The 16613-nt window shown below is 37.9% G+C and overlaps 1 protein-coding gene across 1 annotated transcript in view; it reads right to left on the reverse strand.

Annotated features, from left to right (window-relative positions):
* LOC140229075 (uncharacterized) overlaps window positions 1–16613 on the reverse strand; it is a 33303-nt gene that overhangs the window by 14193 nt on the left and 2497 nt on the right. The window contains exons 2-4 of the mRNA XM_072309334.1: window positions 13039–13352; window positions 12538–12592; window positions 7873–7952 (exon numbers count right to left, since the gene is read on the reverse strand). Of these exons, the coding sequence (XP_072165435.1) occupies window positions 7873–7952; window positions 12538–12592; window positions 13039–13190 (287 nt within the window). The 5' untranslated portion in view covers window positions 13191–13352. The remainder of the gene's footprint in view (window positions 1–7872; window positions 7953–12537; window positions 12593–13038; window positions 13353–16613) is intronic.

Here is a 16613-nt window from a genome sequence, read left to right on the forward strand (position 1 = left end):
ATGTAGAAAAACACAAATATCAATGTGAAAAACAGGAAATATAATCATACCTGATCATGATCAGAAGACTTAGATCAGTATACATATGTACCTCTGTAAAACATTACTGGGTAAAATTAGAACTGCTGAATTCTCACGGTAACACGGTAACAAAAATTTTTCCCAAGAAAATATCTGACCACAAAAATCCCTAAATGCATGATTTGCAAATCTGCATCTGTGCACATGCTTTGATTATTAAAAACATGGTACTATAGTATTCAGTAGGTGTTTTTCTCCCCTTCCTGTTTTTGTTTTCATAAATTTCACTTCACAGGATGCAGAATATATGTCAGGATGCACAGTGTGCAAACCAAGTAAAAAAAGAATTCTGGATCTACTCTTTCATCTTTTCATTTCCTCTGAACTTTAAGAAAAAAAAAACATAATGAGAGATTACAAACTCTTTTTAGAATAAGAATACCAACTCACAAATGTGAGTAAGAAAATCATGGGTACCAGTCATGAATATATTCTTTCATCTTGCCATTTCCTCTAAACTTAAAAAAAAAGCAGAATATAAACTCTTTTTAGAATAAGGATACTAACTCATGAAGGTGAGTAATAATACCATGGGTACCAGTCATGAATGTCTCACAGGAGGAGGAAGAACTGACTGACTCTAGAAATCAAATCTGCACATGTCATGTTCAATTTGTTATGCTTTATTCTCTGGTATTCCCCAGGAATGGAATGCTTGCGGTCTGTAGTTATTTGAGTCTGAGGAACACAAACATCCTCATTGGCAGGTGCCTTGACTCCAGTGCTTCTACCGCCACCCCCCCCCCCCCCCTTTGAAGAGAATACATCAAATAAAATATCTACTGGGATGTACGTTATGGGAGTGGCAACTCTTCGTAATAGAATGCAAACAAATGTTTGAGTTCAAAGAGTTACAATAGGATGTCTACAAACATTCCACTACACTTATAAGTCATGCTCGCCACTGCTCTAGTTGCAAGAAGCAGTTTGGAGATGAAAAACGCATTGAATTATGATCTTCATCTCACCATAAAATCTTAGAAATGCTTGAACTAATTTAGAATAATTTAAGGAAGAATTCAATATTATAAACAGCTTCTTTGTAATGCACACATCGAAATAAAATGAAAATTAGGTCCTCTTAAAATGAATAAAAACCTTATATTTTTCTATGATATGCACATTTGAGCATGTTAGGAGGGATCAAGTACTTTGCTAAAGCCTGTTCCAGCATGCTTTTGAACTTTTTGCTGTTAAAATTGACAGTTTTACACTGAATTTTGATTTGCTGCTCCAAGTCAAGGCAAACACACATTGCAAGAGAGAGCAAACTGCAGCAGGGGGAAGTCTTTCCTGATGTGAGAGCACTAATCCCAACTACTGATACTCTCCTTTGTCAAAGCACATGGGTAACACAGTGTCTGCAGTTAAACGTAGAACTTCTCGGCAGTTGCCAACCATGACTTCAAGGAGAGCAGTACAATGTACATGATTGTCTCTCCCTCTCTACAATGTACAATGTAACACCTCCCTATTGAAACCCTGTGGGCATGCAATGACTGATGCACTGTCAGGCAAGCCTTAGGCAAGCTTTCTGGTAGCCTGTGACATTTTTTTCTCCTCATGGTATGCACAGAATTTCAAGGTAAATCTAGTCTAATGAGCACTACTGCACAAACTTGGCAACATCTTCAGAAGATGCTGCCTGGCATGAAAGACTGAATACAGTTTGTACGTGGTGGACACAAGTGGCCCTAAGTGCTCTATCAGTAATCAATCACCTACAACTACAAGTACAGTACATGTATATAATACTGGGGAATGTTTCACTGAGAGGTGCCACAGTTGCAGTTGCTGCAGTAACGATATTCAAACACTCATAACTGATTAGTTGCTTCCATGACGCTGCTGCACTATACAGTGACAGCAATGATTGTTTCAGTTTACCAGGTATTATCATGGCAAATCTCTAAATTGGACCCCTAGCCACAGAACGATTGCCAAATTAAGGAATGACACTGCTTGCATTTCTTATCTCCGCCAAGGAGGTTACGTTTTTTTTTTTTTTTTTTCAGTGCCGCTTTGTTTCTTTGTCTGTCTGTCTATCTGTTTGGAAAAAAAAAATGTGAACGGATTTGGATGAAACTTCCAAAGGTGAAAAAAAAAGCACTTTCAATAAGTTATACAATGAGCCAGGTGCATTGTTATGTCAGTGCATAAATTTTTGTTTTGCTAGGCACTCTTGAAGCCCCCAGTTAGAAATTACCATAAAAAAAAAAGCAGTATCCAAACTGACGCATGCATTTCTTGCCCAATTTGCACTGTAGGCTGGGGTTTCCCCAGGCTTGAAATGACACAAGAGCTGGTATTCAGCAGACATTCAGAGAGGAATGATGGGGATACCTGCTTCATACTAAACCCACAAAGTAAGATGAGTAGGAAATTGGATGATGAGCACAACCCTGTACACATGCCAGATAATATCAGTACCAGAAATCATGTTTCCTGGAACTATGATACCTCCCAGGACACACAACACAATTATAATGTACACCTTGTCTAATGTTTGCGCAATGACAACACAAACCCGAGCTTTGTCCCAGGTAACCATTTTATACTGAAAACAGGGCAATACATAGAGTATATCCTACATAATACAATATACAGAGTATATCCTACATAAATGTACAAAATTTTCTACGATCAAATATAAGTTTTGGTTGAGATGGGGATTCAGATTTTAACTTTTTGCTAGACAATTACAAACCAATTATGAAAACATTAAAGAGCATACAATTCTAAAGGAATTCAAGGTTTATTTAATGAAAATAAGTTACAAACTGACTGAGATATCCAAAAAGAAGGAGGTCCCATTTCAAAACCAATTTTCATCAAATAAATTCTGAAGTCCTCTTCAAATTGTATGCTCTTTAATATTTATTACTAATGAACTACATCAGGTGTAAAACAGTGAAGCAAAGAACACCTGGGACACTGCAGAAACACTATGAAGGATGTATCCTACATGCTTACTCTATAGGCCCTACATTTATGTCATCACCAGCAACAGACAGGTCATACAAAGTGGTGTTCAAAGTTTATGTAAACTTCCTCCACGGAGAAAAAACCATAGCAACCTAATATCTTCATCAAGGTTTGAACACACTGCATGTGACACAATGTGGGGCCTGCTAAATCTGGCTGCACGAATGTGCAAAATGTACACAATATGCAAAACTTTGTCATGTACAATTGCAAGATCAGGTGAATTGAGTAAGTTATCCTAATTCCTAGGTACACATATGATGCATTTTAGCCAAAAATAGCTTAAGATCTGATCGTATTGTTGTGGCCTAATAGTTCAGTTTGTTTTGGGTTGTTGTTGTTTTTTTTTTCTGCTAAAAGAAAAGAGAAATGCACAAGCTACTCTCAGAATTCACCACTGCATGGATCTTCCACCTAATACAAGGATGCCTCAATTTAAATCTAGACCCATTTTCACGTTCATAAACATTGTGCCCAGTATTAAATATCTCCTGTGTTTTGTTTTCCAAGTTCACATGGTGGACATGCTGGTCTCTCCCTTTGTGGCACAAATATGTTCACGTGTACTGCATGTGGGAGACACACCCGATAACAGATAACCTTTGCACCCATATTTTAAGTATGCTATGCAAGCGTTATGGACATAGGCATTCAAGGTATGAATGCACAATTTTGCACTCTGGTATCGTCAGATACCAAAATCACAGCAATATTATGGATGAGGAAGGTGAATCGAATGCTGCACCTGAACTACGTAGGAAGTTAGTGTCTAACCACAATCCATGGAATTTTCTCTTTTGTTATACTTGCAGTTGCATAGATGTAGGGCCAGTGACATGTCTCGTTATGTTTCCTGTACCCCATACAGGATTTGTGCTTTATTTTCTCAAGGCAGACTTGCTGAATTTTAACATTTACATTTCTGTAACATATAAACATATCATAGAGCCAGCTTCATTTGATACTGTCCTTGAATTTCTATAAATCTGTATGATTAAATAACTATGATGGAAATACTTAGCACTGACGTTGCCAAGTTTAGCACCTTTCAGTATTTGTTAGCTGACTTTAGCAACTGAAGATTCCGTACACAATGGCCTATTGTTGCTTGGAAAGTACAGCAATATTACTATCATTTCCACAACTTTCTACATAATGTAAAATAGATTACTGCATGTTTATTTTTATCAGTCATAAGTTATGTTTATTTGAAAGCCTACATGTATAAGACTTTACCAAGAGACTTGTGTGTCACAGAAATAATTATGACATAGTTACCTCTTTCAAATAATGAAATTATATATTCTATACGAAAACAATAAAAACAGCTCGCATAAAACTATTCTAAAAAGCCAATGGGCCGTGTCAGGCGGTTTCGGGTAGTTCAGTTACTTTAATGGGTTAAAAGGCACTGACAGACAGATACTGTATTTTCAATATAAACAAATTTTGTATTCTCTCTGGAAAGGTAACCCAAAGCAACCTCATACATGTAACTTGCCTGGGCTGCAACTTAGACTTCCCTCACCTAGCAACAGCGTAATGTACACAAAACAAATGCAAGCTGCAGAGGAAGACAATACAAACTGGTAGGCAAGAAGAATAGTCCTTCAGTGGAAACTTTACATAATTTCTGTTGTATTACCTTTATGGATTCTTGCTAGAACTACAAAAAGATGCAGAAATGTCCCATCAGCAAACCTTGTCAATCTTAAGAAAAATCACTCTAGAACTATTTGAAGAAAATTTCTCATGCAGTATGCAGCAGATGGAACTGGTGAGTAGGTTCTCAGAATATCCCTAGAGCTACAATGTTGAATACAATTTCAGTGGTGACATTTAAAAATCACAAAAGTAAATACAAGTCAAATCCAAAAAAGGAAACATAGAATATTATCAACCTTAAAAAGAAAAAAAACATTCTTTTTTTTTTTCAGGTGGCCAGTTCATGCCGCTAAAACTTTTTAATTTAAAATTTTGGTGGCTCTAAAAAAAGGCAAATGTAATTAACCATTTTGAATCTTAGTTGCCCGATCTGACCACCAAAAGAGAGTACTTTTTTTTTTTTTATTTGGTTTCCCAACATCAACATTAATGTTGAGCTCTGATGTCAAGAATATGTTTTGTCATGTCTCCCTCAACGCAAAAAGTACTGTCTGTGCCAAAATATTTAGGAAAATGAAAATTTGTTAAATTTTGTACACAAAACAAATGGAGTTACACTCAACACCTAAGTCACACAGATTTGCCAATTTCAACTTCCTCTCTATACTATATCTGTTCATAACCTTTTTGTGTGTCTAATTTTTCCCCCACAAAATTTCACTGATCTGCATAGATTCTGATTTTTCTGTTTTTATAAAAAGCAACACAAAGTCAGGATGGACTTTACCCTTTAAAAGCAATGGCTGAATGAAGAATCAAAATGCATTCAATCTACTATTGACATCGAATACAAGGAACAAAAACACGGGCATAATGTCTGTGAACTAAGATGTTAAAATGGGTCAGAGTACTGGGGATCAAAGTCTCTATGGCAGTCAGTACCCTCGGCTTCGAGCAGCACACCTTGGTCGCATGACACATGTAAACTATCATTTCAAAAAGCAAACAAAACAAAAATATCACACTGATCTAGTCTCTCCTTCAGTCACAAGTATAGAAAAGCAGATGGAGACATTTAAAGCACTACATTGTGTACCTCGACCAAACACTGTCTTCAAGCAAAAAGACTGCCATTTTGTCAAATATTGCATATCACTTTTAAAGGGGGAAGATTATATCAATTGTGGAGTCAGCTATGAACTACTTACACAGAAAGATTCGGTGAAACACCTCAAGAAAAGAGGACAGACCCTATAGTTTTGTTTCCTTCCAATTTTCCTCAATGCCAATGGAAAGATATGTGCAGGATCACCAAATGAAAAGATTGAAAATATAAAGCACTTTCTGTGGTTTTACATTGCACATGGAGCAATGCTTCAAGGACACTTTTGGTCAGCTTTCGTTCGATAGCAGAGGCAGTATAGAAACAAAAGACATCCGTGCACATGTGCCACTTTGATGTTTGACTGTGACATACATATGATTTCCTTCAAAACTGAGACAAAGGATATCATCTGTACATCACTTTCCGGTCACAATCATGATCTCTTAACCCGTTGAGGATGAGTCTCGTGGATACTCGGGCAGGAGTCTATGGGAAATGCGTGTCGTAGCAAATCAGCCCGTCCTCAACGGGCTAAACTGCAAACAGCAGGATACCAAGCATATATAACCACACAGTATGCCTGGTATCTGAATAAATATACAATGTAGTTGTTTTCCAAACACCCCCCCCCCCCAAAAAAAAAAAAACAAAAAAAAACAAAAAAAAACAACCAACAATAATGGATGTTGATCTACCAAAATAACTGGACTGTGAAACAACTTTAAGAGAAAAAAACTCACTTGCGTCACAAAGTGTAAATAGTAGGAGGCTCTAGAGTAAATACAAAGTTCTGTAGTGAGAGGCCCTACTTCCACCTAGACGTGATCCCAAACTTAGCTTTGATGTTTTGAGACAGAACGACAGAAAAGGAAAAGCCAGGACACAAAAAATATTACAGATTTTCCTCAAAATATTAAACTTGTCAGCTTTGTTTGTCTTTTCCAGCAATAATTGCTTGGCAAATTAATACCCTAAAACTTTCAGGCAAAACAAAGGGCACAACCTGCACTGAGAACCACAACATAATGATAAAAGTTCACAGAGTTCATATATTGAATGTTGGGTTTTCAGTTATCAGCTAACACACTCAATGATGCTGCTTGTTCAACTTGATAGCTGTGTGGTAAAATGAGAATAGCATGCAGCCAGATTCTTCTACCACTCCTTCAGGATATCAGAAAATGTGTCTTTGTCATTCCGCACAACATATTACTTCCTGTATAGACCTTTTAATGTTTTTCTCTGTGACAGATATAGATGATCAGGGTATCTACTACATAATTTACTTAAGCCTGAAGGGAAAGTGGGCCATGTCAGAAAACATTGGCAAAACATTCTAATATGTATCCATTGCACGCAAGGAATGCACTTTATCTCTAACATTCTGTGTTTCTGACAATTACAATACTTCCCAGCCATGGCAAAAAGGAGTGAAACGTTGTTTCTATCTGACTTAATTTATATTTTGTCTTGTTGTTGTTGTTTTTAAATAGGATTTTAGCATGCTCTCCTTGACATCACCACGTTTTAAGCAGAAACACTAGTCTTATCTCTGCCCAACTGTCATAAACCATGTTCTGATGTCAATATAAAGGGAAGATAAAGTTGCCCGTCTATTCAGAAGGGCATTCTATCACTCGCTTGTATCAGCCAAAGTACGGCAGACTGTTACACCAACGCAGTAACAAGGAGCACCATGGTATTTACCCTGAACGGAAACACAGAGCACAAGGTGTCTAGCATATGGGTTTTAGAGTATCAACTATTTGACAATCGCCAGATATTTCAAGAACGTAATACTTCACAAGTTGAGCTTCTGCAACAATTTGAGGAAGAATTTGCACTTGAGTATCGCAGCATTGAAATAAAATGAGGAACAGACGTCATTTCCTTCACAAGAGAAAAACTTACCACATAACCACATTCAAGACAATAAACATAATTATCATTTGTTGCCATAGACAGTAGGTTTACAAATTGCTGATATCAAGAATATCAGTCAAAATGCAAACTTTGCGAAAATGAAAACATAAGACAAGCAAAATTTATATGGTGTACACAGTATGAGGGACATATTATATGAAATATATGCTTACATCACCAGGCATTCCACTGCTGCTAGCGAGAAGACGGCAACCTGGTGATATCGTCTCCCAATGTCAATCAACTTCGCCACCTAGTTTGGATAAGGGAAAACAAGATAAAACACATATGCATGTAGATCACCAAGAGTTTCACTGAAGTACAAATGTCTGTATAGATTCTTTGTCAAGAAATCACTAAATCTTTAGTACAATACCAGTAGCAAAGTGTTACACATAGGTTGCTGTTCTTAAAGGACACATCACTTGATAACATACACGTGTCACTGGTCCATGCTTGCGCTGATCTGAATGCACTACATCGTGTATCACATAATTTCAGGTGCCTATCTAGCTATACTGTCTGCTTGGGAAAGGCTTTTATACCAACTCCTGTGTAATTTAAGTCACAGGACAGGCCCATGGTACCCTGTCGATACATGTAGATGTGATCAAGCCAATAAAAAATGTTCCATGAAGAGAAACAAAGCACAGCTTGTGAGAGGAAATTCAGGAAATTCAAGGAATATACATTTGTACTGATCAAACTGCACTTTTATCTGAATTTTTACATGGTACACCCCACTCTATGAATTAGTGGATTAAAAAAACAACAGCAGAAAACAGACAAAGAAAAGACAGCAGCTGCCACAAAGAAAGTCAAGTACAGTATAAAGATAAACATCCAGGTGAAAATCAAAGGTGACAACAGAAAAATTCACAACCTTCAAGAGTGCAGTCAACTTTAACCCATAAGTTTGTTACATTATGAGTAAATTGTCCTCAAAACATCTATACACTGATCTTATACAAGCACAATTATGCAACTACTAGTAATAATGGATTTCTCCCTCATTTGAAATCAGCCCGCCTGCCTGCTGTGCACTCTACAATCACACCCAAAAGATAATCATTACTGCCATGAATTCAGCTCCATTTGGACACAAAATGTACTCGTGAGATATAATGATAGATGTGAAAGGGTTCACAGGAAATGCGTGACTCATGTCAAGAGATGGAATCCCCAGATTTAACCACACTTATTGAGGAGGAGGTTACTGGATGCTGGTGATTAACTCTTTCGAGTCCCAAGGACAACATTTTTATGTACAATATCAATATGAAAATAAGTTGACGGTTCTCAAAAGCTTAACATATCCATAATGAAAGAAAGGTGATCTAATATAAACAGTATATTTTTTTTTTGGGGGGGGGGGAGGGGGGGGTTTGAAGAGAACAACCTTACACATCTTACATAACTTTTAATATTCCCTGATGTAAACACATTGGCTTGGGAGGAGGTTGCTTGATTCTGGTCATTAAGATTCTGGTCATTAAGATGGTCCTGAAGATGACATTTTTTTTTTTTTAATACACAATATCAATATGAAAATATGGTCCTCATAATGAAAGAAAAATTTGTTGATGATATACATTTTTTTTCTGGGGGAGGTAAAGAGAAAATAACACCTTACACAACTTTGTTTAATGCAGCATTTTTTTTTTTTTTTTATAAATGCAATTTCAAAAGGCTTTACATAACAGAAAGCAAAACTGAAACAAGTACTGATGTGATACAATTTGTTGCACTACGTATGGATGCCTACAGATATATGAATCACTGAGTATGTTTCATACTACAAACTACTGTATACTCGTGACACATAACTAGACATCGATCACAACAGTTCACACCTTATTGCTGTTATCGCAAAATTTGTTAAAATACCCTCCCCCCTGGTGCGCCAAGTCTGTAATTAATCCCAGGATTTCTCGGCTGACTGACTAATGATACTGGCGAACGGAACATGCGGAAGGACAGAGACGGCCCGGTTTCCTCGATCCTCTGAAATGCCAACTGGATTTCCCCTAAACGTTTCCTTCAACTGCCATCAACCCCTAACTACAAGGCTACACTCCTGGCATTTGAATTCAAAAACTATATAAGATCTAGTGTGCATTGTATGGTAGGGAACGCATACACCCCTCCTGGGGTTTTTGCGGACATGTCTTGTCTAGATTTCACGCTCATTGTGACGTGACCTTCGCTCAAGAGTTCAAATCATATCTTGTAAAAAGAAAAAAGAACAACAAGTCCCATCCATGGTTACACAGGTTTTGTAAATAAATGCTTTGAAGAAAGGCTTGGCACGCTAACAATGTTCCATTATGACAAACGGTACGTAGTGTACAGTATAATAACCTGCACCAATGTTGTTCATAACGAGAAAGTGAGATTGTGAGCAAGAGAGTGAGATTGTGAGCGGGTTCACCGGATGTGGGGGTGGGGGGGGGGTAGGGTGTCTTGTTCCCTTCTGTTTGATGTGTTTCTTTTCCTTTTTTGCATACAGAATTATTTCTTTTCATTCGTTAAAATAGTGACAATGTGGAATTTAGGTTGTTAATATGCAATTTGTGTTATCTTGTCACTAATTAATTTGTACATTATTTATATGAAAAAGAAAGTAAAATAAAAGAATTGAAAAAACAACAAAAAAAAAGTGCTCTCTCACTGCTCAGCAGGGTTTCACACACATTTATAATGAAATGTTACTTTAGCCGGAAATGACTTGGTCTTGGCACAAGAGCATGTTTCATTTTTATAACACAATGCACCCCCCCCCCCCAAACACACACGCAAGCACACACACACACACATAAACATATCTACAGAATAGCTACACTGCGCAAGTACAAACAATATTGCCTATATGCTTCAGTCCCAAACAATACTGTTCATATCACAACTTTCCATTTTCCACATAGTTTTGTAATTGCCAACCCGAGAAAACCTTCCTAAAACTTTCCATTGCACAGTATAAATAAACTAACTCTGGAAAACAGGCCAGGTCAATGACAACTGAAAGTGTGTTTTAAATGTTTAGATATCTTATCTCCAACTCAATTTACCATAAAATGGCCATCATCTGGACATAATCTCCTTCTACCTTTGACCCACTTTGTAGGGATGCAGACAAATCTAGAGCAGAGTGTAATAACCTCTTCTTAAATTAATTTCTCATGGCAGGGATCAACACCGGTACCCTTCCTGTGAATCTATTCAAACTTTGATCATGTTTTGAAGAGTCTTTTAATAGTGTATCATATACACACGTAGCCACAGCTGTCAAGTCCTTATAAAAATCTTACACCATGGCAAATGAAACAAACATTGAAGTAAATCAAGCATATTTGTCAGGGCTCGACACTGTTCTCTGGTGGGCCAATAAAATCTTTAGATTTGAAATTTTGGTGGCAAAAAAAAATGTATTTGCCTAAAATAATAGGAAACATAACAATCCACTTTGAATCGAAGTTGCCCGATTGGCCTCCATTGGGCCCAATCGAGCCAATAAAATCTACAGATTTTAAATTTTGGAGGCCCAAAAAGAAATATATTTGCTTGGGTCCTGTTTCGTAAAACTTAATATCAGTAACAACTGCCACATTTCTGTGACAAATTTGCTCTCAGTCAATCAGATGCAAGTATTTCAGTAGCTTCATAACTATCTAACTTGTTATTGATAACAAGTTTTATGAAACAGAGCCCAGATATAATAAGAAACACAACAATCCATTTTGTAATATAAGTTGTCCTATCGGGCCACCAAAAGATAATCTTGTTGGAAATTTGGTGACCCAACATCAATTTTTAATGACCCTGGGCCACAGGCCACCACTGATGTCGAGCCCTGTTTGTATCCCCAATGACTTTGCTACACCCCGCGTTCACATTGGTCCCCGCGACGCGGGGACAGCCACTAGAGATCTTATCTTTTTTACGACTGACCGTTCACATTGGTATCTCATCTGTCCCCGAGCTGTGGGGGCATTTTGGGGCTTGGAGCGAGCTCTGCCACTTGAATCCAGGCATAGCGCATGCGTACATTTGATGACCACAGCTGGACGCTATCAATTGCGCCCCAAGGTCACTCTCCCCTCCAAATCTTGTCCCCGTACCCGACTTGCTTCGCGGGGACGAGGGGACAAGTCCCAGCGAGCGTTCACATTATGGTTTTTGAGGAGAAAGTCCCACAGCTCGGGACTTTCCCCGCGTCACGGGGACCAATGTGAACGCGGGGACAGGCACAGTAAAGTATTATGTAATCTGGGCCTCAATGCAACTGGGTCTCCATGTATGAAAAGTAACAGTAGAGTGATGTAATAGTGGAAATTTTCACAGCGTTGAAATTTTCATACATTTCATGCAACCAGAAACTAACGCGTAAATTTGAAAAACCACACGAATATGTTTGCTTGCCATACTTTCTAGTTGATGATGTCTTGATTCCGCAGAATTAAAAACACGTGAAACTCATATTACCTAGTTCAGTGTGAAATATTACTCACACAAAAATATCCCCTTTTACAGTAGGGCCTACATATTTGGTATGGCTCAATCTACCAAGTTTCACTACACTTTATCTGTATTAAGATTTTATCATTTGTTTCCCTTTGGAATATACATAGGTGTGTACTGAAATGCAAAAAAAAAACAAAAACAACAAACAAACAAACAACCTGAAAGCACTTCTCCAATTTTCACATTATTGTTGATCTAAATTCCTCCAAAAAAGAGAGCATGATCTTCTGAGAGACTTCTCATATTTTCCAGAGATGATCATATCACATCTTTTATCTCCACATAACTTTGTGTCCGAGTATTATATGAATACTCACCCTCACTAAGCACAATACGCCCATGATGACTACGACCAGCGACAGAATGCCATTTCTGAAACAGAGAATACAGCGAAATATTGCGGATATTTTAGTGTGACAGATTGGGAGGCAGGATATATTTCATGCATTTTATACTTGTTTATACATCAACAACATTAAATGAAACAAACAACAGAAATTTACACAGCATTGCCTATACCGATACAGATTGAGGGATGTTTTGCAAGAATAATTAGCAGCAAGCTCTTTGGAGGGGAACAATGTTACTTGCTTTCGAAAGCCTCAGGCAATCTTGGGCAATCTTTGGCAATACCGAAGGTAACACTTTTGTATTATTAAAGGAAAGAATGCACAAGATTTTTAAATATTTGCAAGCGATCATAAACAGGTCTGTAGCAGAGATAAAGCACACTCCCCGCTTTTAGCAGAAAATCTATTTGAACAATGTCAGTCAGAAACTTCATTGGCACAGGATTGTGTAGTCTGATGTTTCCATACCTGGCACAGGCCAGACGATCAAATTGACAGATGCACCCGAGCACCGCGACATCCACGGTTTTCGTGCTATTGTTGGCCATCACTGTCATCGCAGAGACAGCCTCGGTTACCAGCGGTTTGAAGACCTCCATGAAGTCTGACTGGGTTACCATGGCAACAAACTCTGGTTCCTAATCTCTCGTTCCGACTGGTGGGCAAAACTCCAGCTTAAACCCTTGGCTCCTTTCTTCTCTGGTTGTGCTCATTTGCGAGGACAATGCACAAGGCTTGGATGAAGGAACGCTGGACATACTGTGTGGCTACATCTTGAAAATCTACATACTGTATGCAATATGGAAATGAGAGAGAGAGGAAAAAAACAAGATACACAATTTTACCAGAATACACATCAAATAGGCTCATTATCGCTCTTTATAATCACTGTCCCATAAAGATACTGCATTGCACTGGTGTGCCAGTTTTATTCAAGGAAGCTGCCACAAATATCTGACAACTCGTTTTACTAAGTATGTGTACACTTGAGTACACCTTCTTGTATTACCCTTAACTCAAGTTTGTCCACATTTGGGTTGAAAATTGCCTGTTCCAAGATACATTGTGCATCTTACAATCCAAACAGATGCATGTACATGTGTACAGCATACATCTATTGCACTCTCGTCAAATCTGAACTCAGAACATACACATTGTACATGTACGTGTATTTCATCAGTCTTTTCAAGAAAAACTCCTTGAATCAATCTAGCCAGCCTCTGAGGTTTAAAGAAAGGTGACAAGTGTTTGAATGACGAAGACAAGTGTTAATTTCCCCCGTTACATACACCCTCTTTAAACAAACACTGTCATAGATAGCACTTGGCACGGCGCCCAGGAGACTTTCAACCCAACCACGATCTCTGGCGAAGAAAATATTGATGTAATCTTTAATAACTCTTTATTTACTGGCATAACGCTTGTGTTTAACTTCTCAATGCTTACACGTAAGTTGTGCCTTAAAGTACACAACTAATTTTATCATCAGAGCACCAATTGTGTGTTTGACAAGCTCCTGTCACTGACAGGTTTTAATGAATACATGTACCTGTGTCTCACACACGAGAATCCCATCCAGTCTACAAAGTACATACCGTACACATTTCTATCAAGTACCCATGCACAATTACAAGTAGGTCCTAGTATTACTGGTACAGTACTTGTACTACAAACACACAATGTTCAGTATGCATTTTCACCTTTGAAATTGTAAAGTAATTGATGTTAGTTATCAATGACCGGTGGAGTTTTAGAATTGTAATTACAGATCTTCACTTCTTTGGATTACGCACAACGTACCATTTCCTCGGGTGGAAGGTAAAGGAAATAATCCTTTGGGAAGCTGATCCCTGAGATTGTAAAAAGGTTTATATGCACGACTTATACACAGTACAAGCTATCAAGAACTGGGAATTGTCTTTTTTTTCTGTTGTGTGCTGTAAAGTACAGATGGTAATTTACAGTACTATGTTATGGTTGGTACAGCTGTAGGTCTTAGCATGTTTACAAATAGAGGATCTGCTAACTTTTCTGAAATTATTCTTTTCCCAGGAATGATATGTCCAATCATAACTTACTGGTACTTACAATGGAAAATCACTCAGCCATTACTGCCGTGCAATGCTCCTCATGTGACATGAAACATCACAACATCACTACTGGTGATATTAGAGGGGCGCTGATTTTCTTGAACAACACATGTGACAGTTACAGATGGACAATGAATGTGACACATACATGTACTGCACATCCTAAACAAACAGTTCAGCAAATTCTTACTGTAGAATTTTATCATGAATGGCAATATCTGCCCCCCCCCCCCCCGTCAGCTTGTAGTACACGCACAAGTACCACAGGTGTACAGTAACGTACATTGTACATGTACTACTTTACAGCTTGCTCAGCAACATTGACATCAACAGATAACAAGACTGTAGAGACGGCTGAATTTTTCCAGGTCCCTACAATGTACAGTAGGACACCTGACCGACATTCAAACCAAAACAGTAACTTACGGGAATCTGTTGCCTTGATATTCTCTCAGTACACCAAAAAAAGCAAAACAAACAAACAAACAAATCACAAAACAAAACAAAACTCCACTGCAACAACAACAGTAACAAACACAGATTAAAAATCAAGATTGAAGAACTACACATACATTGTAAACAGCCTTCGGTCTGAGGGATTTGGTGAATATCAACTTTTAGCACAAACAGTAGCTTGTACTACAAGTACATACAAAATTTGTAGTCTTAAAAAAAAAAAATCTCATGTGTCCAAGGAGCAATAAAATTGTACTTGCAAAAATTGTACTACATACGTAGGTCTTGGACAGGGAAATATGATACAGGATGCTGCCAGCTATACCAGCTAAATTCCTCACTGTGTACAATACTTTATGAAAATGTAAGATTAATTGAATACAGAATATTTCTCTTTATTATCTTTAGAAGGGGATCTTAACCCATTGAGGACGAGTCCAGAGTACACTTGGACAGGTGTCTCAGATAGAAAATGCATGTTTTAGCAAAATCAGTCCATCATCAATGGGTTAAAAATTAAGAATAATTGACTTAATCTTTCTCATACACAAGTACCATTAAACACTCATAATGTTTTGTACATGTTCACATCAACATGCAGTGTATGTACATCATGTACCACCTATGAACTATCATCCCCCCCCCCATCCCCCATCCCCCCCCCCCCCCCCCCCCCCCCGGCTAAAATACACCGTACACCTGAAAGAAAAGCCAGTCCAACTGGTAAGATGGAGGTGGAAGAAACAAATTATACTAACTACAGTGTAGTACTGCAGAACAAGACAGACACAAGGAAAATTACTACAAATACACTGATGCACAGAACATGTACAACTGTACAAGGCATTTCTTTCTACCAACAGCGGTTCCAGATTGCAATGTGCCTTGAGTCACCGTGAAGTGCAGCGCGGTACATCCCAAGCCATGTGATTGTATTGTACGTGCAATGAATGCAGTCCTTTGTACATAATTTACATTTTGATGGGTAGCCTGGGAATTCAGGGGATAAATGTCATCATGAGCAGACTGCCAAGCACTTCATGCAATGCAATACAAGAACATTCCTGTTAAAAAGATCACTGTACATAGGTGCATCCCATTACGTATTTTGTGCTCTTTTGAGCAGAACGCTAAATTGCATTTATAAACACACATTGTTGCTATTGGTAATCACAGCAGAATTTATAAATCACGTGGAGATTCAGAGTTAATAGTGGAGATTTTCAAGAGTGTGACCTTTCAACTCCAACAGATCTTGTTTTTTATGTAGGACATCATTAAGTTACCGTAGTGTGCTACAATGTGTTTCCGGTCATATAGTAATGTTACTTGTACAGAGGGAGGTACTGTAGTCATTTAAGTACATCCTCGAGTTATGCCAACTTTATGCACAAACCAGGTTTATCATCGCGACAGAAATATCAACTCTAATAAGATTCAATTGAAAAATACAATGCAAAATAAAACCCTACACAACATGCAATATGATAATACAAC

The sequence above is a fragment of the Diadema setosum genome, chromosome 5 (genome assembly GCF_964275005.1).
Source record: "Diadema setosum chromosome 5, eeDiaSeto1, whole genome shotgun sequence".
Lineage (NCBI taxonomy): Eukaryota > Metazoa > Echinodermata > Echinoidea > Diadematoida > Diadematidae > Diadema > Diadema setosum.